Source organism: Oculina patagonica, chromosome 3 (genome assembly GCF_052425735.1).
Source record: "Oculina patagonica isolate OP01 chromosome 3, crgOcupat, whole genome shotgun sequence".
Classification (NCBI taxonomy): Eukaryota; Metazoa; Cnidaria; class Anthozoa; order Scleractinia; family Oculinidae; genus Oculina; species Oculina patagonica.
This window is the reverse complement of record NC_135760.1, coordinates 5,392,659-5,416,455: the sequence shown is the minus strand read 5'-3', so window position 1 is coordinate 5,416,455 and position 23,797 is coordinate 5,392,659. Positions and strand designations below refer to the sequence as shown.

Genomic DNA, 23,797 nt, shown 5'->3' with positions numbered 1-23,797 from the left:
TATTGCTTTTAACTTTCTGTTTTCCCCCCATGCATAACTTGCTATCCGTTACCTTGTTTCTTGCCGTTGTGATTCCTGAAGGGTTGAATTTTAGAAGTTCCTTCATCACTGATACGCTGCCTTTCATCGCTGCAATGTGAACACAAGTACTGCCTTCCTGTGCAACAGAAAAGGAAATGATAGTCACAGAAACGATTATTAACATTTTTTCCTGTTAATACACAATGTCGTACTATCACAGGCAGCCCAAGCCGACTTGGGGTACCTGTGACACTTATTCGCTCTTTCCTTACCGCGTTCTGTTGCATCATGACTCCAGGCTTACGGTTCAAGAACAGCGTCACCACTTGTGAATGATCGTTTTGCGCGGCGTAATGAAGAGGCGTTTGACCTTTCTGTGAATAAAATGAATAGAGGGTAAACATCAGGAACGGCAAATCGTACAATTCAAAAGTATCCGTATATTGCTTAAAAAATAACAAACCTTCTTGAGGTACTTTGTCCAATTGGAGACAATGTACTGCTTTTGAGCTAATCAGAAGCGAAGCCCTAACACCAATCGTGGCTAATGGCTTGCGTATGTTTTCCCGCGCTTGGCATCAGTTGCGTGTTTTCCCGCGCCCGGCGTCTGACTTCGTGTTTCCCCGCGCTTGGCGCTGAATGCCTGTTTTCCCGCGCTTGGCGGTGATTGAGTAAAAAGAAAACCACTTTTCAACCGCGCTCGGCGCTAACTGCGTTTTTTTCCCGCGCTTGGCGCTGGTTGCATGTTCTCACTGTGAGTTCTGATTGGTTAATTGTGTTATTAAATGCGGTCACTTAAGTTTTGTTTGACAACAGTTATTAAATTTGCCTATTTGATAGGAAAAATCTTACTAAGAATGAGAATGTTCTAAAATCCTGGCCGGCAAGTCACTAAGCATGCAGCATAAAGGCATTTTCTCGCGCCCCCGACATTGATAAGGGGCAATCAAGAAGAAAGCAACTTACGTTGTCCAACGCGCTGATGTCAGCTCTCAACTCCAAAAGATGTTCACAGACTTGTAAACGGCCCTTCTCCGCAGCCAAATGTAGTGCTGTCTTCTTTTCCTGTTTACAGAATTTTTCGCGTTTAATCAACGTTAAAATCAATATAGACAGGCTTATGCCCCAGTTCCTTGCAACATTATTTCGAGAACAGAGGAAAAACACAGTCATAAACACTCACCAGCGTCAAGGCGTCCACACTAGCTTTGTAACTGGCGACTAGAAGACCAACCAGCTCTTTATGACCGCTCTCTGCCGCCAGATGAAGAGGAGTAAGTCCTACCTAAAATGAGCAATTCATCATGTTAGCAAACAAAAACGAGGAGAAGAAATGTAGCCATCATGCCGTGTTTATCAGTGTAACGCAACTGTTTCTTTTTTCGTCACGCAATCTTCCGTTTCTAAAAGGAAAGAAATTGCATGTAAGCTACGGTATTGCCGTCATTTTTGTGTGGAGACGAAAAACGCCCTTTTTCTATAGGAATCTGTTGAGCGGGAAGAGAGATGGGGCACCAGTCGACTACAAAAACCCATTCTGTGCTCATAGGAGTAATTATAGATTACAAAAAGTCCTCGTCAAAGTATGGAAGGGATATAAAAGAGACGAACAATATAGGATTATTCTGTTTCATACAAGTCGCCAACTTACAATTAAGTAGAAATTTATATTTTCCCCTTTACATCAACTAAACTGGTTTAAGTTTTCGTGTGAACAGAGCATAATGTGATAGAGAGTGTATTACCTTGCTTTTAGCGTTTACATAAGCTTTATGCTCCAGCAGTTCTTTAGCCACTTCAAGATGGCCTCGTTCAGCGCACACGTGTAGAGCAGCGCGGCCGGACTGGTAACAAGAAAAAAAAAACAGAAAAATGTAAGGTAAGCAAGTATTTGTTGCGTTTTAATGCTTCGTTGGAAAATCGCGAATATATATTATATTCAATTTACATCGTAGCAGTAATTACCTCATCAAACACATCTACTCTGGCGTGGTACTTGAGCAGCGTGCGTACGACTTCCACGTTGCCTTTGTATGAAGCGACAAGTAACGGTGAAGAACCACTCTGAAATAAAGAAAGCACATCATTTTAGCTGCGTTAAGTAAGAAAACAAGTTGATTATTACAACTATTACAAACATTTGATGTTTCGCAAAGTACAGTATTGAAGGTATATGCGTTGCAACTGAACGACTTAGGGCCTCTTTACATGAGAGCCGAGATGAGTTTCGTCCCGGGATGAAAAAATTTCATTTTACATGGCGTGTTCATCCCGGGTCCCCCCGAGTGATTCATCCCCGTGCTACATAACATTACATTTCATCCCGGGAAGGACTGTTTACATGGGGTTTTTCGTCACGTTTCTCCCGGGTGACATTTTCCAGGTGTTTCTCCCATGTCCCCGGTGCTCTCCCGGGACGAAATCTGTATCATCTGTAAACAAGAAAACAGCAACAAGAAAATGACAGACACAAGATGAATCATCCTGGGACGAAAGTCATCCCGGGTGACGTTGGTGATACAGGTAGAACACTCTGCAATGAATAAACCACTCCTCTTTAGCCACGTTAAGGAAACAGAACAAGTTGACTATTACAGCTATTGTAAACACCTGACGTTTCGCATAGACCAGTTTAAAGTATAGCTCGGCAAATGGTGAAAGACATTCATGCAATTACTCAGACAATGCAATAACTTAACGTTGGTGATAAAAGTAAGAGACAACATGCTAGCGTCGGTGAAATTCCGCGTTACGTAAAAAAAGTAATGAAGTGTTAGAGACTTCCCCTATTGTTCTGACTCGTGTTCCGATTGGCTCGTTATGCTATTTATGCGAATGAATAATCAACTTGCCATGTGGAATGGAACAATATTTGTCTTTAATGCGGATGTGCCGTAAGATAGCGTATAGTCATGATCTACTGCTTACCGACGATCGTTTATTGACCGTGGCTTGAAGCTTGGTAGGAGGAATGGACTCTAGTAAAGCGATCAAGATGTCATTATTTCCTGAGCGTGAGCACTCGTGGATTGGAGTTTCCATCGACTGAAGAAAATCGAAAAAAAAACAAACAATATAATTAGCACCAAAGTAAAGTGAGGGATTACATGAGTAAGTTAGTGAGTGTGCAAGTGCGTCAATCGCTACGTGCGTGCTTTACGTGCGTGCACGAGTAAATTCGTTCGTGTGTGCGTACAAGGTGAACGAAAGGCGGGAGCGTGTGTATGAGTGAGGGAACGAGCGAACGAGAGAGGAAGAGAGAACGAGGGCGCTTACGTGAGAAAAAAGTTACAAAATGCCTTTCAACCTTCTATTTCAGTGTAGGCTCTTTAAGGCTAGAAGGCTATTTAAGAAGTCGTTGTCCAATGGTTTAAACGCTAAGTTAGATACGTCACATTTCAGACAATTTTTACTTTTTCCATTGCATTGTATTGCTTTCCGCATGGCCTTCTTTGGTTCTGAGTAAAACTCCGCCAGCTTGTGACGGATATTTTCTAATGATTGCTTATGTGTTGGTTACACAAAATTGACCCTCACCTGATGTGTGACCGCTGTACAGTCGGCACCGTGTTCAAGGAGCAGTTTTACGATGTCAATATCAGCGTTTCCTTTGACTTTGGACTTGGACAGCTGGGCCGCGTAATGGAGGGGAGTCTCGCCTTTCTGCAATTAACAAAACTCGTTAGGCGGGAGTAAAGCATATCCTCTGCTACTACCTAAGGTGCTTTTAGAATAGTGGGGGAAGAAGACAGAAAGACAAAGGAAAGTCATCCGTAATCCTGCGCAAGCTTGTTTGAAACCTTAAAATGTTCAAGTCCGCTCTAATCCCAGATACCGTAAAATTCCGGTTATAAGCCCTGGGCTTATACAACTTCGTAAGGGGTTTTTGGTAGGCTTATAAGCGGAGGGGCTTATATCCGGGAGGGCTTATAAGCGGAATGAAAAAACGTTTCGAAAAGAGACACGGGAGTGTTGATCGAAATACGTTTTTCAGTTAAAAACGTTTGATAAAACAACATTTAGCCCTGTTCAGTACCGTCACCCAGTAGAGGGGGGCTTATATCTGGGGGGGGGGGGGGCTTATAATCGGATGTATTTTTTTGTTTCCAGGTAGATGGGTCTATAACCGGGGGGGGCTAATAAGCGGGGGGGGGGGGGCTTATAACCGGAATTTTACGGTATTCGAGCATGCAGCCAGGTGGCTCCTTAATGCAGCGATAAACGCCGATATCTGTAACATTAGGCGACTAGGAGTATTACCACCACCCTGGATGGAATGCTTGTTCATCGCAGGGTACCCCTCTCAGTTTGTCATGTTTACTTGGAAGAGAGAGGCACTGCGAAAATAAAGTGTTTTACCCAAGAACACAACTCAGTGACCCGGTTCAGCGCATAAAACTGGATCTCTCGATCTGGAGCCCAACGGGCCAACTATTACGCCACAGCGCCTACGTATTATTATGGGAGGCACTGTGGCCTAATGGTTAGTGCGCCGGACTCCGGATCGAACGATCCGCGTTCGAGCCCTGGCCGGGGCACTGCATCGTGTTCTTGGATTCAGATTTCAGATTTTTATTATTTCACACTATTTACAAAAATTTAATAATATTAACACTATTTACAGAAAATGCAATAATTAAAATAAGGAAAATATACAGTACATACAAAACCAAAATAAAATGTGCTCAGTGACCAAAGAAGCATATGCTATCTTGTTGGTCACTGACACGTTAAAAAAAAAACCAGACAAGACACATAAATTACTAGAAATAATAGAATATGAATAACAAACGTATGTAGAATAAATATGTTAAAAGATGAATAAATCATACTAAATATAAGCTAATATGCAGAAAACAACGAAATTATGCACAAGAGTAGGATTGGTTATTTAAGAGATAAAGTTTATAGTGCTTGTAAAAGGAAGTATAAGGCAGTTTTCTCAAATCAGTCTTGGACAAGTCACTTTAAACTCATAGTGCCTTTCTCCACCCATGCAGGTGTATAAATGGTACCGGTGAATTTACTGCTGGTGGGTAACCCTGCGATCGACTAGCATCCCATCCAGGGGGGAGTAGAAATACTCCTAGTCGCTTCATGCTACTTAAAACCTTGTGAAGCTCCAGCCTGATGGGCCACTAGGCTCGAACGCAAACTTTACCTCCCGGGGGGGGGGGGTACTCCATATAGTGGCCTATACGGGGAGGCTCCGCCCGAAAGGGGTACCTTTTTCAGGCTTCAGGTATATAAAAGGGTAGTGATTTCACAAGTTTAGGTATATGAAAGGGTATGAAAATCCGTCATTTAATTTTTTTAAAAGGCCTGTAATTAAAATATTTCGAACATACGCACTTTATGGCTGTATTATTTTAATTTATTAAGTGCTACATAAACATGACAAGAAAACGTCCTGTTCTAAGGCTATGCCACGTCTTTTAGGTATATGAAAGGGGTACCTTTTTTCAGTAAAAGGTACACGAAAGGGGTACAATTTCTGTCAAAACGGTACATAAAAGGGTAAGGGGTAAGAGCTTGGGGCGGAGCCTCCCCGTATAAAACTTTTTTGAGTGACCCCCCCCCCCCCCCCGCGGGCTTTCCCTTCACCCTACGTATTCTGATTCGCTGTACATTTTCTCCTACTTACATCAGTCGGCATATTGAGGACAAGTTTAGCCACAGCTTTGGACTTGACTTGGAACAGAACTCCAATGAGTTCCTCTAGCACAGAGTAGTGCCCGGCACGGATGGCATGGTGCAGAGCAGACTCGCCATTCTACGAACAAAACAAACGCGAAAACTTGTTACTATAGCAGCTTTGTCATTAATAAAACTGATTGGTATGAGCAAGATGTAATGTTCATGACGCCACGAGCGTGGGACAGAAAAAAACTTAGTCCACGACGGGAATCGAATTCATGGCCTCCCAGACACCGTGTGGCCCTCTATCCACTGATCTACTGAGAGACTCATTGTGAGCAAGGCCATTTACTAGGTTCAGTTAATAACCCCCCCCCCCCCCCCCCCGTATCCCCCCTGGTCTGTGTGACACACGTCCTGCATACTTCTAGGATCAGCAAGGAGGGGGAGGAACAAAAAAAGGGAGGAAAAAAAGGCGGAAGAAAACTGTTGATAGCGTACTGTATGGTGATAAATAAAGAAAGATGTTACATTTTAAGAAAAAAAAAAAAAAAAAAAAAAAAGAAAAAGGGAAAAACAAACAAAAAGCAACGCCCGCGCTGGAAGATGTTAAATTTTAAGCTGAAAGATGTTAAATTTTAAGCTGAAAGATGTTAAATTTTAAGCTGAAAGATGTTAAATTTTAAGCTGAAAGATGTTAAATTTTAAGCTGAAAGATGTTAAATTTTAAGCTGAAAGATGTTAAATTTTAAGCTCGGTAAAGAAATGAGAAACATGTTCATCACGTCACGAGCGTGGGGCAAAGAAAAAACTGTTTGGTAGTTTGACCTAGTGTTGTACAATCAGGAAGAAATCGAAAATTTTGTCAGCCACAGTTGCTCTTTGGATTAGAGCGATTTTCACTTGAGTGCCGAAAGTAATTCCAATCGTGACTCGCTCACACATGTTTTTCCGCGCTTAGTACCGGCTACATGTATTTGCTTTGAGTTTTGATTGGTTCACCGGATTGTCTGTTCCCTTTGTGATTGGCCAGAGTGATTACTTGGTTTTGGTTTTTATACGACACTCAAATGACAACCGCTCTATTAAACAAGCACTGCTGAATCATTTTAAACTACGTAAAAATATTAGTTACTCTTGGTTTTGCGCTTCCAGAGCTTTACAATCACTTTAAAAATCCCTTACGATGTGGTCTAACAAACCAGAATAAAACCGAAGCATTTGCCACACTTTCCACTGGCTTAATTTATTCCTGCACTTACCAGCGCTACATTTTCCAGCGCTTGCCACGGGTTACGTGTTTTCCCGCGCTTGCCATGGGCTACAGGTTTTTCCGCGCTTTCCACCAGTCACATGCTTTTTTTTTCTCTTTTCCTCTTTTTTCCCCTCCTTTTTTTTACCCCCTTACCTTCCTTTTTACCCCCTTACCCTTCCTTTTTTCCCCCCCTTACACCTTCCTTTTTTACCCCCCTTAAACGCCCTTTTTACCCCCACACCCCTTTTTCCCCCTTTCCACAATACATGCTTTGCGCTTTTTCTACCGGCTACATGTCTCCCCGCGCTTTCCAACGGATCATTTTTTCCCGCGCATTACATCGTTAAAACAATTTCCGCATTCGCCACTGGTTACACGTTTTCGCGCGGTTGACACAAGGTAACCGGCTATTCGGTTATGGTATTTTCTGATTGGCTTATTATACTATATGGTGCCCTAGTTTTAAGACATTCATTAGATTATGTGTCCATGATTACCTTTGCCCTCCTTGCAGTGTCGGCCTTCTCGTTAATAAGTAGTTTTAGTACTTTCAAGTTTCCAAACCGCGCTGCAACGTGTGCAGCCGTCTCTCCATTCTAAAAAGAAAGACGTGTTATTACGAAGCTTAAGCGACCGTTAAGGAAACGGCAACGAAAGCGTCTCTAAAGTAAGTCTTCCATATCAAAAACGAACGCTAGAAAGCACCGTATAACTGCTTAAGGTTGCTCCAGCACGACAAATGTCTGTGTAGAGATTTGGATCGCATCAAAAGCAATCTCACAACCTTAATCTGTAGGAACTGTATATATCGTCAGCAATTAAAAGTTGACTTAATTTTATTCGTTTTGACGTTGCTTTAGCTCCCTATTCAGTGTTCTCTGATAGGTGTTTAAAAAAAGAAAACGTTTTTAGTTTAAATTTTTCAAACAGAGAAATGAGCTTTGCTGTCAAAATAGTCCAGGTACTTTCCAAATTTCGCAAAAGTCGAGGGTAAAAGAGCATGAATATTGTCTTGTTATAGGCAGATTTTTCGTATAACAACGCTGTTTCTTACGTCACTCGGTGCGTTGACATCCGCTCCACTCTTTATCAGCATCTCCGCCACTCTGTCGCCATCTTTGATCCGCGCGGCGATGTGCAATGGCGTCTCCTCGGCCTGCAATAAAAAAAACCATACTGAAAATCTTTTATGAAAAGAAAAGAGATATAAGAGGAAGAATTTGCCTTATTAGATATCTCCTTGTGGCAGGCCGCAGTAATTTGGAGGCGGCCTGGCCTAGTGGTTTGGGCGCTGGACGGAGGTCCCGGGTTCAAACCCTCCTCATTGGTACTAGATACATTTGTGTTTTTTGGCCCCTAATTCAACTCCTCATTGCTTTGTATGTACCCAAGTGGTCTGTCTTTTACCAGCTAGGATTCTTAACAAGTTTCTGCCCTACAGTGGTTCGAGAAATCGAGGAGTTGAAGAAATCGGGAGTAAATTTGTGTTCGACTGAGAGTGGGGGACGACTTTTGCCTCGAGTTATCGGGATTCCACTACATTAATATTTGGGTTTTTTGTAGTTGCTTGTTAACAGTGCTCTCCATTAGTATTTCTTCCAGTGTTCAAATCGACCGATATAGATCTTTCACTGTTGCAAAACGGAATTCGAAGGAAAGCGCAGTCTTGCTCTTCCAACGACAAGTGAAAACTCGCTTCCCTGATGTCCAAGCAGTAGAAAGAATACGGACTGCTCTTGCAGTCGAAACTTTACTCAGCGTACTTTATGGCACAAAGACATTTCCTATCATATACCACACAGTGGACTCCACGAAGGCGAACATACTTATTTAAGCGTTTTAAATCCCTTTGTAATTATTGAAAGATCTTTCAGTAAAGAATCTTTCTTCTTATCTCTTGACTACCTGCAGTGCATTTGACCTCATCACGCAACAGAGAAAAATCTCACCTTTCCGCCTCTGTGTTGAACGTTGGCGCCGTATCCAAGTAAAATTTGGACCACTTGTGGTTTGCAGTGCTTCACCGCTACATGCAGAGCGGTGTACTGGTCCTGAATGAGGTGAGAATGAAGTGAATGACAGAAGTGAGCTTTGTGCAAGTTCGATTTAGCTGAGTGTGAACTGGTTTGTTCGCTTTCTCTTTACAATGCACCGTCCAACAAAGAAGTAAGGAGAATAAAAAAAATCATCAATTGAGAGCAAGCAATGGAGCCTTACTTTTGTTTTTGTGTCCACGGTGGCGCCTTTTGACAGCAACGCCCTAACAACACCCACGTGACCTTTCCTTGCCGCAGCATGGAGACACACGGCGCCGTCCTAAGTGGAAAACAACAAAGAGACATACAAAAATTCCTTGAATCAGTTAAGTGTGTTTTTAGTGTCTGTGTGTTACCATTCAAACGAAAGCTATCGAGCAGGACTTCCATGTGGTATTGTTATTATACTGTGCAATGTTGTTCTAATTTTAAAATCTGCCGTTAAACTCAGGAGTGTGACCATTCAAATCAAAGCTATTGAGTAGTTCTCCCGTGTAGTACAGCGGTTTATTACATTGTTCTAACTGAACAATCTGTCGGTAAAATTCCAGTGTGTGTCCATTTAAATAAAAGTTGTTAAGCGTTTTTTTTTTTTCAATTACTGGCCATGCAATTGAAATGAGTTTCACAAGTTACTCATTATTATGTTGTTTACCTTGTTGGGCATATGAAGAGGCACGCCCTTTTTTAGAAACACCAGTGCAGTCTCGGGGTGTCCCGCCTGTGAAGCTATATGCATCAGTGTACTGCCATCCTGAAGGCAAAGTGTTGAAAGTCTTAACTAAACTAGTAATACGTGACTCGCAGGGCCTCGCGAAGCTCTGGGTTGGGGAGGGGGGGGGGGGTGTTATAAATAAGGAGTGGATTATTTGAAGTTGAACATTTATTGAATTGTACATATTCAATTTTCCACAGTATAGTAGGCAGGAAGATATATTTGTTAGAAATTTCAACGGGCATGGCCGCGACACCCTCGTTCCCAGGGTCTACTCGGCTTTGAAGATGGTGGCTTTTTCTGGTTCGTAAAGAGGTATAAAGCGTTGGGAAGCGCAGACTATTTTCAAAATCATCGACAAATTATTGGATAGTCGCATTTTGGACATTTATTTGATGGCATTAAAAAAAAAAGAAGAACGAATGGCAGGAGGATTCGAAGCCTCCGCCCGCGCGCCCCTGATGGCGATGAAAGATTTATAGCCTGAATAGGCGTTGAGGGAGTATTATGTGGGAATCAATTTTATTTTAATCCGAAAAGAAAAACGATAAAAATGAAGGCTCAGGATTCGAACCAAAAAAAAAAAAAAAAAAAAAAAAAACTAGCCGGATTCGAACCCCGACCTCAGTTCCGAAGATCTGATTTAATTCGACGCCTTACCATTAGGCCACCAGCGCGCGGCGGCCGTGTGACGTCATTTCCGCCACACACCAAGCTCACAAATATATATATATATATGAAATATATATGACCGTAAATCCACACGAGATTTCATCCCGCCTGATCCCTTTGAGGGACAAAATTATACACCCCGCTACGCTCGGCCTTCGGCCTCGCTTCGCGAGGAATAATTTGCTCTAAGTGCTATGAAGCCTCTTTGTTTCAATTTGCGCTGTTTTCACTAACAAACAAGTGATAAGTACCAGTACGGCAATGACAACATAAATGAGATATTTACATGTCAAAATGTTCACACCTTTGTTCTTAAGTTCACGTTTGCTTTCAGCTTATCCACTAAGAATTCGGCTACAGTTGAGTGACCTCTTTGAGCCGCCAAGTGTAGTGGTGTGCGGTCGTGCTGGTGAGAGATAAAAGGGGAAGATAGAAATGGGAAGCTGTCAAATAAGTAAAGATTTGAAGTACCGGATTTTGGAAATCGGGGACACAGTTTACGGAAACATATCTACTTTAGATTTTTGTTTGTTTACCTCGGAAATTTCACAAAACTCGACAAACGCGCTCTAACCAATCAGCCCGGGGAAAGAAATCTTCCTTTGGCCAGTCGGGTGCGAAACGGGTCGATGTTTTCCCACGTTTAGCATCCGTTTCCTGTTTTCAAGTACTGAGCGACGGTTACATTTTTCTCGCGCTTGGCATCAGTTTCATGTTTTCCTACGCTTAGCAATGATCACACGTTTCCCCGCGCTTAGTAACGGTTATTAGAGAGACTCGTTTAGAGAGGTTAAGCAGGACGTTTACGGCAAACGGCAAACGGCAAAAATGAAACTTCTTTCGTCTCTCTTCAGGTGTGTGTACAGAAGAGTGAAATTATTTGTATTTGCAATAAATAGTAGGAGACGTTATTCCCTTTTTGTGTGGTTTATTTGCCGATTAGAAGAAAAGAACTTAAAATCAGAAGTTATCTTTGCCGTTTGCCGTCTGTCGTTAACGCCATGCTTAACCTCTCATTTTACAATATACGGCAGGCGGTAAACACGAGCTTGCCTTTCATCATTTTGCTACATTTTTATCGAATTCTAAAATTAATCCCTAATAAAAATAGGGGAAAAACCCACATTCACCACAAACAAAAAACTACTCGACGAACGCAGGAGCTCCTGACGAACGCCAAACGGCAGACGGCAGAAGTTGATTTTTTGCCGTTCGCGGGAAAAATGAACGTCATGCCTAACCTCTATTTTTAAATTTCATGACGGCTAGCAGCGGTTTAATGTTTTCCCCGGTGTTTTCCCACGCTTAGCAACAGTTACATATTTCTCCATGCTTAGCCCCCGTTCCATGTGTTCCACTTTTAGTACTGGTTACTCAGCTTCCCGCGCTTGTCTTACACATTTATGCTTCAAATTCTGATTGGTTTACTCAACGTTTGGCGCCACACTGACTGGCTCGGGGATTACTTTGGAAGTAGCTCCATTCAATGAACGCCACTTTGCCTTTCCTCCAAGATAGAGCAGTTTTCAACTGAGTGTCGTAAAACCAAAACCAACCAGTAATTACTCCGGCCAATCACAAAGGAAACAGACAATCCAGTGAACCAATCAAAACTCGAAGCAAATACATGTAGCCGGCACGAAGCGCGGGAAACCCACGTGCGCTTTTTAGCGCGAGTCACGATTGGTTTTGGTTTTAGTTCTAATTGGCTAAGAATTAGTGGCGCGAGATTTTTTAACCAATCACTAAGCGTAGTAATGCAAAACCAAAGCAAATATTAACTTGGCAAACTACTTTCGACACTCAAGTGAAAACCGCTCTAATTTTTCGCCTTAGAGTTCGAGTTATCTTACTAATAAAAAACATGAAACTTCTTACTGAATCAGCAATGTTGGCATCGGCTCGAGCTGTTTGAAGAAATTTGATCATTGTCTCGTCTCCTTCGTAAGCAGCGATGTGGAGAGCTGTCTGTCCCTCGGACTGAAAAGGGAATGACACAGACGCGAATAGGTAAGACAAGATTTCGTCAATCTTGGCTATAATTGAAAGTCGGAAAAGACGTTTTCTTTAGTTACGTTTTGCAAATCGACGGGACAGCCACACTCTACAAGAATCTTTGCAATATCCACGTCCTTCTTCCGGACAGCGGCATGTAGCACTGTGTCTCCGCTAGTCTAAAAGAGATTAAAAAATAAATGACTGTATGAGTAAACGCTGTGGAAAAGAAGTGAAACAGGGAGCAGCAGAAAAAACATTTTCCTCTCTTTTTGCCTATGCGTGACGCGTGTATTGGGAGGCTTATTGGCTTCTCAGTATTGATCCAGGTGCCTCTAAACAGTGCGGGTGAACTAAGGACGCATCTTTTGGGACTACACCAGAATAAGAATATAAAACAGCAGACGAAAGTCATGCTCTATTGGACTTATTCTGCCATCCAAATTGACAGAGTGCAGTTTACTCATAGCGGACAAAACAGCTTTCTTTTGGAAAATTTTGGCGAGAAATCTGAGACGTGGGCGCGTCCGGTCGGGCGTGCCAATTAAAGAAAAACTTCATTCACGCATCGATGAGTAATTCAAGATAAACTTTCGATTCGCGTTTCGAGTTTTCGGCGGTGTCCAGCACTTCGGAAACTATCAAAATGTCACATTACCCTTTTTTTCTTCTCCGAGCTTACTGCCAGCATCATGGCCTAGTTGATCATGTTTGTTTGTTTTTTTTTGTTGTAACACATACCACGTGAGGAGTGACATTAGTTGTCAGATCATGTGCGTTAAGAGTATGAAAATAACCGTTCTTTTGATATTACTAGATCAAGCGAGACGTGTTCTGTTGTTCTTACTCTGTAAAATGAACAGAACTAATAATCCCAGAAGAATACGCCTAACGTTTTACCAGCTTTTCACGCATTTGTAGTCACTCGCGCCAAATTATACTAGGCAGATTTAGAACGTAAAACGAGATCGCAACAGCGCCCTGAGAGAAGTTGGCATCCCGCCGATTCTTCGGGGGGCTGTCGTGACGTAAGCATATCATACCCCTCTGGTGATTTTGACCTGCTGTTCAGCTTGGGTACCAAGCAGCTCTTTTACGACTTGTTGGTTTCCTGCCATGACCGCAAGGTATAACGGGATTGAGCCATTCTGGAATTAGAAAGACAACATTTTTTCCTAAGCTCGGGCCAAACGAAGATGAGAGTTGATGAGAGTTCAAACTCTCGCTCTCATATCAGTAAGACACTACCTCTCTGGAACCTCTATTTTCATTCGCCCGCTGTAGACACTACCTCTATTGTTATTCAGGGCTAGGGGCGTTGTTGTCACCTGTTATCTATTGTTTTAAGAACCAATGAACTAACTCGTTCCGAGAGGTAGTGGGCGACCCTCTCGTATGGCCTGGAACTCTAATGCACTATCATCGACTCTCATGCGCTCTCATCGACTTTGAACATGCTCAAATTTTCCATTGGAGGCGATGAAAGTTTTCTCTTTCTTTCTCTCCGTCTTAACGGACCCTCAAGACTCTCGTTCTCGTTCTGCCCGACTTGGGGATAGTTGATAGAGTTGACGGCAGGGTGCAAAGAAATTCAATAGCCAGGACGTACTAGCCCAAAAGACATTTTCACTAACCCAAAAAATCCCGATAAGCATGATTAATTTTCTCAAAAATTTTCCCCGAAAAATTCACTTGCCTGTCGGGCAAGTAAAGGATAAAATCCACTAGCCCCGGGCTATCGGACATGCACTTTTTTGCACGCTGAGTTGACGAAAACTCTCATCAACTCGCATCCTCGTTTGGCCAGGGCTTTACTTTTGTTCCACCCATCCAAGACACGTGACACAAAACTACTTTTTCAATCTCAAGGAAACAAGAACATGTTGATATCGTATCTGAAAATTGCCTGAGTGTGGGGGTGGGGCGCCCCCCCCCCCTTTTTTTTTTTTTTACCATCGAGTTAGGGCACGGGGAAGTGGAGAGCGTAAAGTGTTCGAGGCGATGGCGGAGAGCAACTCTAGCTTCTTGGGTGCTCTCCAAACTTCCTAATTGCATCATAACTCGAACGTGCACAGCTAAAAGCATGAACCAATTGATTTTAACATAGCCTGTGGCAATTTACATCAAAACCCGCACGACAAAAGGGATTTTCTGGCTAAGGAATTTGCTCGTGCTACAAGCGTGCACTATTGAATTAAGGTGCACGCTCACGTATACATATTTTGATTGCGCGGCTCTGCTAGCTATGTTAGAATAAGAATTTAAAAATCTTTCAGTGCTTCAATAAAGATTTTCCAAAACCGACACTGTTCGGTCTTTTACTCACTTTGTCACAAGTCAGCTTGGCATCTTTTCCAGAGGCCTTCAGGAGCGTTTTGACGATCTCCAGGGCGCCGGAGGGGCGGCTACAGGCCATGTGAAGAGGCAGCTGCTCCTCAGACTGAAATGAAAATTAAAGATAAACCTACTTCATATATGTTTTTGGGCGGTCAGTGATCATAATAAACATTAAAAGGAGCAACTGCAGAATACCCCGCATCTCAAGCTACACGGTGCAGCCAGCTACTCGGCTACGCGTATACGCCGACAAAATTTATTCATAGCTCTCGAAGTTTCCTAGGAAAGTGGCTACGCGTCTACGCGTCTACGCAGTCGAAATTTATTCATAGCTCTCGAAGTTTACTAGGAAAGTGGCTACGCGTCTACGCGTCTACGCAGTCGAAATTTATTCATAGCTCTCGAAGTTTACTAGGAAAGTGGCTACGCGTCTACGCGTCTACGCAGTCGAAATTTATTCATAGCTCTCGAAGTTTACCAGGAAAGTGACTACGCGTCTACGCGTCTACGCAGTCGAAATTTATTCATAACACTTGAAATTCACTCACGAACGTTTGTCTATGCCATCAAGCAAATAAAAATAAAGGAAACAAAAAAAAAAAAAAAAAAAAAAAAAAAAAAAAAAAAACATAATTTAAAAAAAACTATAAAGTGGAGAAAAAAAGTATCAAAAATTCGACCTGTTTGTTCATTACAAACGGTAATACTGTAAGTAGAAAACTACCTCTTTGGTGCCATATACTTAAGGAATACGTTATAGTAGATTGTTTTTGGTAAGTTTAATATTCTAAAGGCGTTGACTTACTATGCTTTATGTTGATACCAAGTTTCGAAGTATTATTTACTAAAAAATATCTTTTTGTGCGTGTCCGTTGGCGGTTTCAAAGTGTCCGTTGTCCGTCTTAGAGAGGTGTCCGTCTTACAGAGAGTTTTGTTACAGTAAAATGACTGAAAACGGCAGGGACCATCACCAGGTGTCCGCCTTATGGAGGTGTCCGTCTTATAGAGGTGTCCGTTAAGAGAGAGTTGACTGTATTTGTGTTTCAAAATTGTGACGAACAACGAGAAACTACAAAGTTAATAACACAGTGAATCGATAATTGTCAAAATCTTACCTCGTCCTGTTTCGTATAAAATGAATGTTGTTGAACGGCAATAGCTTTCGACCTTCGAACAAACGGCTTTAGTTAGTTTTAGTGTGCTTCCCTTACAAACAAATAAGAGCTAACCGCAAGCAAACCAGAGTGGAACTAACCGCAAGCAAACCAGAGTGGAACTAACCGCAAGCAAGCTGTAGTGGAACTATTAAACCGCAAGCAAACAACAGTAGAACTAAACCGCAAGCAAACCGAAGTGGAACTAACCGCAAGCAAACCAGAGTGGAACTAACCGCAAGCAATCCGAAGTGGAACTAACCGCAAGAAAACTAAAGTGGAACTAACTGCAAGCAAACCGGAGTGAAACTAACCGCAAGCAAACTAAAGTGGAACTCACCGCGAAATACACCCGACAAAAATTTAGTCAGCTTTTTAAAACACGTTGACGAATGAGAAAATTACTCTTACTACTTTCGCTCCCAGTACTAGCGTTTGATCGGACGGTCCGCGTAGCCAATTTCGGTGGCTACGCGGAACAGCTTTAGTTGCGGGGAATTCTGCAGTTTAGCCCATTAAAAATATGGTTGTATCTGACCTTAAAAATGATAAAATTTGCACTTAATTTTCGGCACCTTTCTGTTGCCTTTCTCAGAATAAAATGACTAAAAAATGAATAAATTTAAAAGTTTAAAAACTTGTGACGGTCCCTAAGGGATACGATTAGTGGCAAATACGCTTTAGGGAAGGGCTGGCGTTCATTAACAGCTTCGGTGTTCACAATGGAATGCAGAGATTCCAAAAACAAGCGTTTGTGTCGGCTGCTCACGCCACCTTCCAGTATTTCCACATAGTTTGGATGAATGTCATGACCAGTGGTCTCCACGTGCTGTTTTATTGCAGACTCATTATTGCCTCGAGTGGCAGGTTTGTGCTCTGCCTCCCGAGAGTTCCAGGATCGTTTACTTTCACTAATGTATACAAAAGAACACGATTTGCATGGCCGGCTTTTTACTACTTCATATACGTGGTTTGGAGTGTAGCCTTAGAAAGTAGTTGTCTCTCTTTGCATGAACAATTCGTCGTGAGGGGGGGAACGTTCTTTTTTTTTCTTTTCACATTCTTACCCCTGCTGTAAGAGTAGTATCCGCTTTTTTGGAGAGTAGAAGCTTGACAATCCCATCTGAGCCAGAGGAGGATGCATAATGTAAAGCTGACCGTCCCACCTGCAATGATAATGGCATGGATTACCGTATTTTCTCAATTAAACGCCCCCTGAACTTGGCCTGATGGAGCCGGCGTTTATTCGAATCCTGCAACTTATTCAAGCCCGATGTTCTGTAACCAAGGGTTTTCGTTCTTTAGTTTTGACAGCCATATATTTTGCCACTTTTCCTAAACCATTCTACACCCCGAATAAATGCTTGAGGGGCTTATTTACAACTTCACCTTGGAGACCCGGCGTTTAATCGAGAAAATACGGTAATTTACACCACAAATATCTTCGCTTTAACACCATCAAAAGTGTTATGGTTACAGTCCGTTGATGAGAGATAACCAATTTTTTTTTTTTCCCCCTTTCATTTTTTCTTTCATAGGCTTTTTATAAACATCCATCTTCCACGTGCTTAAAAAAAAACGGATCGAAATCCGCCAATAACATCCCACTAGCATGACTTCTAAACTTGTGGGCTTATTTGCATGAAACCAACACCGGTATGCATCGGTTTTGATTGTCTCAATTCAAACAGCACGTCGAAAAACGATATTGAAAGATGGATGTAGGAAAGATAACTATGCGCGTAACACTGAAGGCGGGCGTAAAATGATAACTTTTGAGCGCATTTACGTAAAACGCCCAAAACATATATCGTGGATGCGAATTAGACGGTACGATTTTGCCTACGATTATCGTATGCGACACCCTAACGCCATGACTACAACACGAATCACGTCGTGTAAATCAAGTTACCACATCCTTACGACAGACGCACGCGCTTGTAAATGGTCCTAAGTGTCATGTCGTTGGCCTGTCGTAACTAAACTTGTGGGCCCATTTGCATGAAACCAACACCGGTATGCATCGGTTTTAATTGGCTCAATTTAAACAGCACGTCGAAAAACGATATTGAAAGATGTATGTAGTAAAGATAGCTATGCGCGTAACACTGTCACATGCGAGAAAGTCGTACCGTGTAAATCGGCCCTTATCAGACATATAACGTGTAGAATCGCTGTTCACTATCCAACTGTACTCGGTAGAGTGCTCAGTAATCATCAACGCTCAAAACAAGTACTTGTGTTCCATGGTATTTGTACCGGTATTTATAGAATTAAGTTCAAACATCGTGAGATACTTGTATTCGTTTCGAACGTTTGTTGGATACTAGGTACCTTCAGATCGGAGTACGAGTACGAGAGAGATAATGTGATTTGTAATGAATCAATGGTACTGTTGCATTATCACCTGAATCATCACATTTGATTCATTGGCTTAAATTCCTGAGTGCGAAGTTCGAAGTTCAATCCAGTTTTGTTCCCAGAGCCCTCACTCCTCCCTATTGCTGACCAGTTGCGTAAGAGACTGTCGGTACGAGATTGGTATGAAATTTGATAATCAAAAACCATAAGCACTAGATTTTTAAACTCGTACTCGTACTCGATCTCGTTCGCGTACGCGTACTTCAATCAGGACGTCCCTAATAAACAACAATAGATACTCACTGGCAATTTTCTCCTGTATTTCCTACCCTTCATTAGCCTTGGAGGTTTCATTCAAAAGTTCCGAATTTGCAAAATATGCGGACGTCTGTATAGCTGTGTGACAACTCTGGATCGTCTGTAAATGTCACCCTTTCAACGGACACTTTTCATCCACTACTCAACAAGTTTCCTCTCGTATCTTTAAAATGGCTGGACTAAAATTGTATGCTTATGAAGAGATCAAAGACCGCCGATATCAAAAAGGAATCGCCCTATAGTAGCTTTATATTTGAGGAACTACATATCATGCCATGATATTTGGAGTCAATTTGCTTAGGGAAATCTCGAATAATACGGTAGTTCTTCAAGGTTGAATATCGCCAAAGGAGTATTAATAAAGCAAAAATAAACATGGATGGTTACGACTGAAAAAAGATATAGGACGGATTACGAGAGTCAAACTTGAAAAACAATTTGTTTTCAAGGTGCACTGTACATGACTTGGCTCTTTTAGAGACTACGTGATGAATCCAACGAGCATCTGCGCAGAAGGCCACTTGGCGCTTTAATGGAGTTGTAAATATATGACCATGCAATATAACTGCAAACAATAGCCTCAATCTATGCTAACTGACAGGCTTCTGATGCTAAAGATTATAACTGCGTATTGTCTGAATAGAAAGTGCTTTTTCTATGTCTCTTTTGGGACTCTATACGATTTACTGATTGCATCTTGTAAATCATGGCTAGTTTGTGTATTATCGTTTATCGCAAGTAATAACTTTCTCTCTCACAATTGTGTACTGCTGTTTATCTAGCAAGTACATGTCGAATTGAACGATTACACTGCAAAACAACCACGCAAAAAGGTAGTTTTAAAAGCTAGAAAGACCAAAATTAATCGCAAGGCGTAAAGCTTAAGAGTCAAACAAACTGAACAAACTGCAACTTCTAAAATGTACCACTAACAAAATCTTCGTATCGCTCCTTTAAGATTAACATCTACAGGAACCATGATAATGCATGTCAATGGAAAACAAACAGTATAAGTTCATTGAGGATGGTAAATCCCACAATTTAAGAACATGCTACGAACGTACCCATGACTAAAACTTCGTGTAGAAAGAAAAAAATGCTTTTATGAGGAAATTTTTTTTCCAATAATTCTTATGAAATTACAAATGCATTGTACAGTTAAAAATCACCATTTGTTCACATCCTATATCATCTGCTGAACATTGACGCGTGGACACGATCATGTACAATTTGATTACATTTCGGAGAGATTTATTGTAATATCTCACTGTTTTCCTGTAATTAACATCACCTTGTTTTCAAAACTGATAAAATGAAAATACTTTCCTCCTCCTCCGAATTTCTCCTCCAAAATAGATGCTTTTATGACAGAAGATTGTAAAACGACAGCTTTTGATAGAGGAAGAAAAATATTCTTGCTTGGTTTGCGTCGAAACAATTTTGCAAATGCAACAAATTGTCGTAAAATTGCGACTTAAAATGGTACACATCGCAAAAGGATTTTGTACAGTAGAACGGAAAAAAGCAATGGAAACCTAAGTCTCTGGCTGTTTTTAGTTAATGAATTAAAGCTTCGAGCAATATCTGTCTTAAGAAATTATTTATTCCCCACTCATGTCACTTTGTGTGTATTGCGAAAACTTTAAAATGTCGGAAGAAATTCAAAATGATAAATACCTTCTTTCACTCCGAATACAAACATTTTTGACACAAATAGCTTCTTCCGTCCTCAGTTGCTATTTATTAGAATCTATCACTTTTGTAAAGCTTTTTTTAAAAAAAGCACGTAGCAAAGATTTAATTTTTATCCCCTTAAAGCTATTTTAGCTAGCGAAAATTATTTCCACAAATTTCAGGTAAAAATTATAACATGAAGATAATTCATAAATTATACTTTAAGATTGGTCTTTTGTTCGATTCCACTCAAAAGTAATTAACTTTTTATCGCAGCATATGTTTGCAATTCAAATACGGCTGAGTTTTTAAAAAAACGTTTGTCAGATAGTGGAGAAAATCTAACCCGCGAGCTACGATAAAAGATGAGGAGATAATCGATAAACGTGAAAATTCAACTTGCGTGTGATTTCCAATTTGAAAATTACTAGAAAAGAAACAATTTTCAGCAACGAAACAAAATTTAATTGAAGTATCATTTTTATTAGAGACGTTTTAAAATCGGAAGAAAAATCTCTCGACTTCAGAGAAATAACCTTTTTATTTACATTAAAATCTTTCATTTAGTCTCGATTTCAGTTAATAAACAGAAAAGGGTAGATTTTAGGTCAACAAATGATTAGTACTCTTGCATTCATTGGCTAGCGATTTTACTTTCATTTCCAATCAGCAAACATGGGTGAATAATTTGTAGCACATGTGTCTGAGAAGTAAAACCCGACAATTCGTAAGTGTCAACAATTTGTGTTTCACAAAGGCAGGGATCTGTTTGTCGGTAAAAAAAAAAGTTACTTTAAACGTTTTAAAAAGCGACAAATGTACTGCAAACAATGGACGCTATTGGGAAAGTTCGAAACGAAAAAAATAATAATTTAAACTATTAAAGCGTTTCTTCGGTGACACTTTAGCCAAAAAAAAACCCGTGTGTTCGTAGAACGTTTGTCTATTTTACGCAAATTGTCGAAGGCAACATAAAAAAACGCAGACTGTAGGAATATTTTAAGTCGAAAGCAACATTCGAGGATTTCTTGTTTTTATATTTTTAAAACACTGGAAAATATCTGTTTTATAGCGAAATTAGTTATCAACAAATTATATAAAGGTCAGCTTCGAGCCAAAGTGGCGCATACTGCCGGAGCTTATCCCGGTTTCCTTAGCATTAAGCAGCTAGGAGTATTTCTACTCCCCCCCCCTGGATGGGATGCTAGTCCATCGCAGGGAACCCCCCAGCATTATTTCGCCGGTACCCATTTATACACCTGGGTAGAGAGAAACATCGAATGTTTTAATTAATTGCATGTCGCAAAGAAAAATAACTGGAGGCCTACAAGCAAAAAGACGAAGGAAACGCCAAGAGGGCGGTTTAGGCGGTCAATCGAAAAAAAGGATGTTACAACGAGCGATAACAACATATGAGGATTTCTTGTTTTTATATTTTTAAAACACTGGAAAATATCTGTTTTATAGCGAAATTAGTTATCAACAAATTAACATAACCTAAAGTTTATGTATTTAAGAAGAGGAAAAACTGCTTGAATAAAGAGAGTGTGCATGTATTAAACTGAAAATGTTTTCAAAACAACGATATTGTTTTAGGTGCGAAGGGAAATAGATCCTCGCTTAAAAAAATGTCTACGGCAAAGCTCTTCGTCAAAACAAGAGGATAAAATAGCATTACAATAAAGTAAGTTTAAATATCTTGAAGAAAATCAACGCGTTCGAGCTCAACGTAGCTATAACTGCCGCGAATCACGTGGAAAATTTATGCGAACACCGGTTACTAAGCGATGAACAGTTGACTTGAAAAGGCAGCTGTCGCCTTTAACAATTTGTCACCACTGTCGGACATTTCTGTTCACGGAAAATCTTCAAATGATATGGCCTTGAAAATTGCTTGCACAAAAGGAATCGAAAGGGACAAAATTCGCTTCGGCGCAACAAAAACATTGCAGTGCAAATATATTACTACAAAAAAGACCTCATGGTGAGCTCAATTATGTGCTGGAGATTAAAAATTAATGGCACATTAATATTTGATCCTAAAATTTAGAATCAAGGACCCGGTTGAAATTGCGGTTTACCGCTCTTTAAGTATATGTTCAAGTATCTGCGTCCACAAAATGTTAAAGCGCGAATATTCTTTTTTTAAACAGAAAGCGTGCTTGTTCGCGGAACTTTAAGCCATTCTGAGATTTCAAAACAGTTGATATCTTGGCTTACGGTCAGCTGTGTTGATGCAAGAAATTCAATTTTTCCTATCTGCAAGAATATTGTAAGACAAAAGGCAGCAGACAAACAGGGAGAGATGCCATTATATTTTACGCAACTCGAAGCACAAAAAGAAAAACGAACGGGTTGACTTGCAAAAAGATACTTTCGATTTGACATCGCAAAAAAAAAGTTTTTTTTATCTTCCGATTAGTTCAAAACACACATTACTACTGTATACAGTTTTAGTTTAGATAGTAATTTGCAAGAACATCAAACAAAAAACCACAGCACTACGCGTCGGACAAACGAAGCGGCCCAAAAATTTTTCACCAAATCTACAAATGCGACTATTGCAAACTCGCACTGGTCTTGAAATCACAGACTTGGAAAACGCGTCCCGAATATTTTGTCTAAAATCTTAATTAAATAGGGTATAACCCAGGAAAGTCATCTCATTTGATGTGGCAAGGCTGCCACTGAAAAGGCAAACAAATCATTTGATGGCGATCTTGTGTAATTAAAAAATGGTTTCGGAAAACAGTGGCGAATTAGCGACCAAAGTGTATCTAGTGAAATCAACTCAGTATTTTACCTTGTCCCGGTCGGTGACTACTGCGCCGAGTTCAAGAAGCTTTTCGACGATGTTGTGCTTGTTGTCACGGGCCGCTAGCATCAACGGCGTTAAACCGTTGTCCTGTAAAAAAAAATAGACAGAGAGAAGGGAAGAGATCAGTTAGTAAGGGTACGAGAAATGGTCACTAAGAAATGCAGGCAAGCGGGGCGGAAAAACACACACCTTTTCGGGTTTAGAAGCCATGTTTAAAAGAGAAGTACTCTAAACAACCGCGGTACCGCACGGTAATGCGAATTAAAACAGTGCGCAATCAACGGAGCTCTGAATGGAGCTTAACAGCTTGCGCGATGAATTCAATATTCATTATTTCGACCACTTTGTATTCAACGGACAGTGTCCCTTTTAAGGCAGACGACTCGACGAAATTAAAAAGCTATTACGTTTTGCGTCGAGTGCTCACCGCAGATTTAGGGACGAAAAACCCTAAAACACAGCGATCTACGCTGAAAAAATCGAATGTTTAAATTTATTGCATGTCGCAAAGAAAAATAACTGGAGGCCTACAAGCAAAAATAACTGGAGGCCTACAAGCAAAAAGACGAAGGAAACGCCAAGAGGGCGGTTTAGGCGGTCAATCGAAAAAAAAGGATGTTATAACGAGCGATAACATACAGCAACGAAAATCCTATTTCAATTATGAATCTGTCCAGACGCGAGAAAATTAATACTGCCTAAGCCCTAACAACTAGGAACAGATCATTTCCCTGAGTATAATTGGTATTGTTAGGTATCTTTGTGTCTCTTAAAATAATAATGATCCGGCCATGAATCACAGAA

The 23,797-nt window shown here is 40.9% G+C and overlaps 1 protein-coding gene across 5 annotated transcripts in view; it reads right to left on the bottom strand.

Annotated features, from left to right (window-relative positions):
• The window catches only part of LOC144645087 (uncharacterized), a 104,458-nt gene that overhangs the window by 39,058 nt on the left and 41,603 nt on the right, over positions 1 to 23,797 (bottom strand). For 4 of the 5 annotated variants that reach the window (XM_078504556.1, XM_078504557.1, XM_078504559.1 and 1 more), the window contains 21 exons: positions 22,979 to 23,080; positions 16,890 to 16,988; positions 14,658 to 14,771; positions 13,375 to 13,479; positions 12,412 to 12,510; positions 12,215 to 12,316; positions 10,641 to 10,742; positions 9,605 to 9,703; positions 9,131 to 9,229; positions 8,863 to 8,964; positions 7,968 to 8,069; positions 7,411 to 7,509; positions 5,666 to 5,794; positions 3,559 to 3,684; positions 2,950 to 3,066; positions 1,987 to 2,085; positions 1,767 to 1,865; positions 1,205 to 1,306; positions 988 to 1,086; positions 294 to 395; positions 53 to 157 (listed from right to left, as the gene is read on the bottom strand). In XM_078504556.1, coding sequence (XP_078360682.1) covers positions 53 to 157; positions 294 to 395; positions 988 to 1,086; positions 1,205 to 1,306; positions 1,767 to 1,865; positions 1,987 to 2,085; positions 2,950 to 3,066; positions 3,559 to 3,684; positions 5,666 to 5,794; positions 7,411 to 7,509; positions 7,968 to 8,069; positions 8,863 to 8,964; positions 9,131 to 9,229; positions 9,605 to 9,703; positions 10,641 to 10,742; positions 12,215 to 12,316; positions 12,412 to 12,510; positions 13,375 to 13,479; positions 14,658 to 14,771; positions 16,890 to 16,988; positions 22,979 to 23,080 — 2,202 coding nt within the window. Of the gene's footprint in view, positions 1 to 52; positions 158 to 293; positions 396 to 987; positions 1,087 to 1,204; positions 1,307 to 1,766; positions 1,866 to 1,986; positions 2,086 to 2,949; positions 3,067 to 3,558; positions 3,685 to 5,665; positions 5,795 to 7,410; positions 7,510 to 7,967; positions 8,070 to 8,862; positions 8,965 to 9,130; positions 9,230 to 9,604; positions 9,704 to 10,640; positions 10,743 to 12,214; positions 12,317 to 12,411; positions 12,511 to 13,374; positions 13,480 to 14,657; positions 14,772 to 16,889; positions 16,989 to 22,978; positions 23,081 to 23,182; positions 23,243 to 23,797 lie in introns of those variants that run through there. The other variant, XM_078504558.1, reaches the window with a different exon arrangement.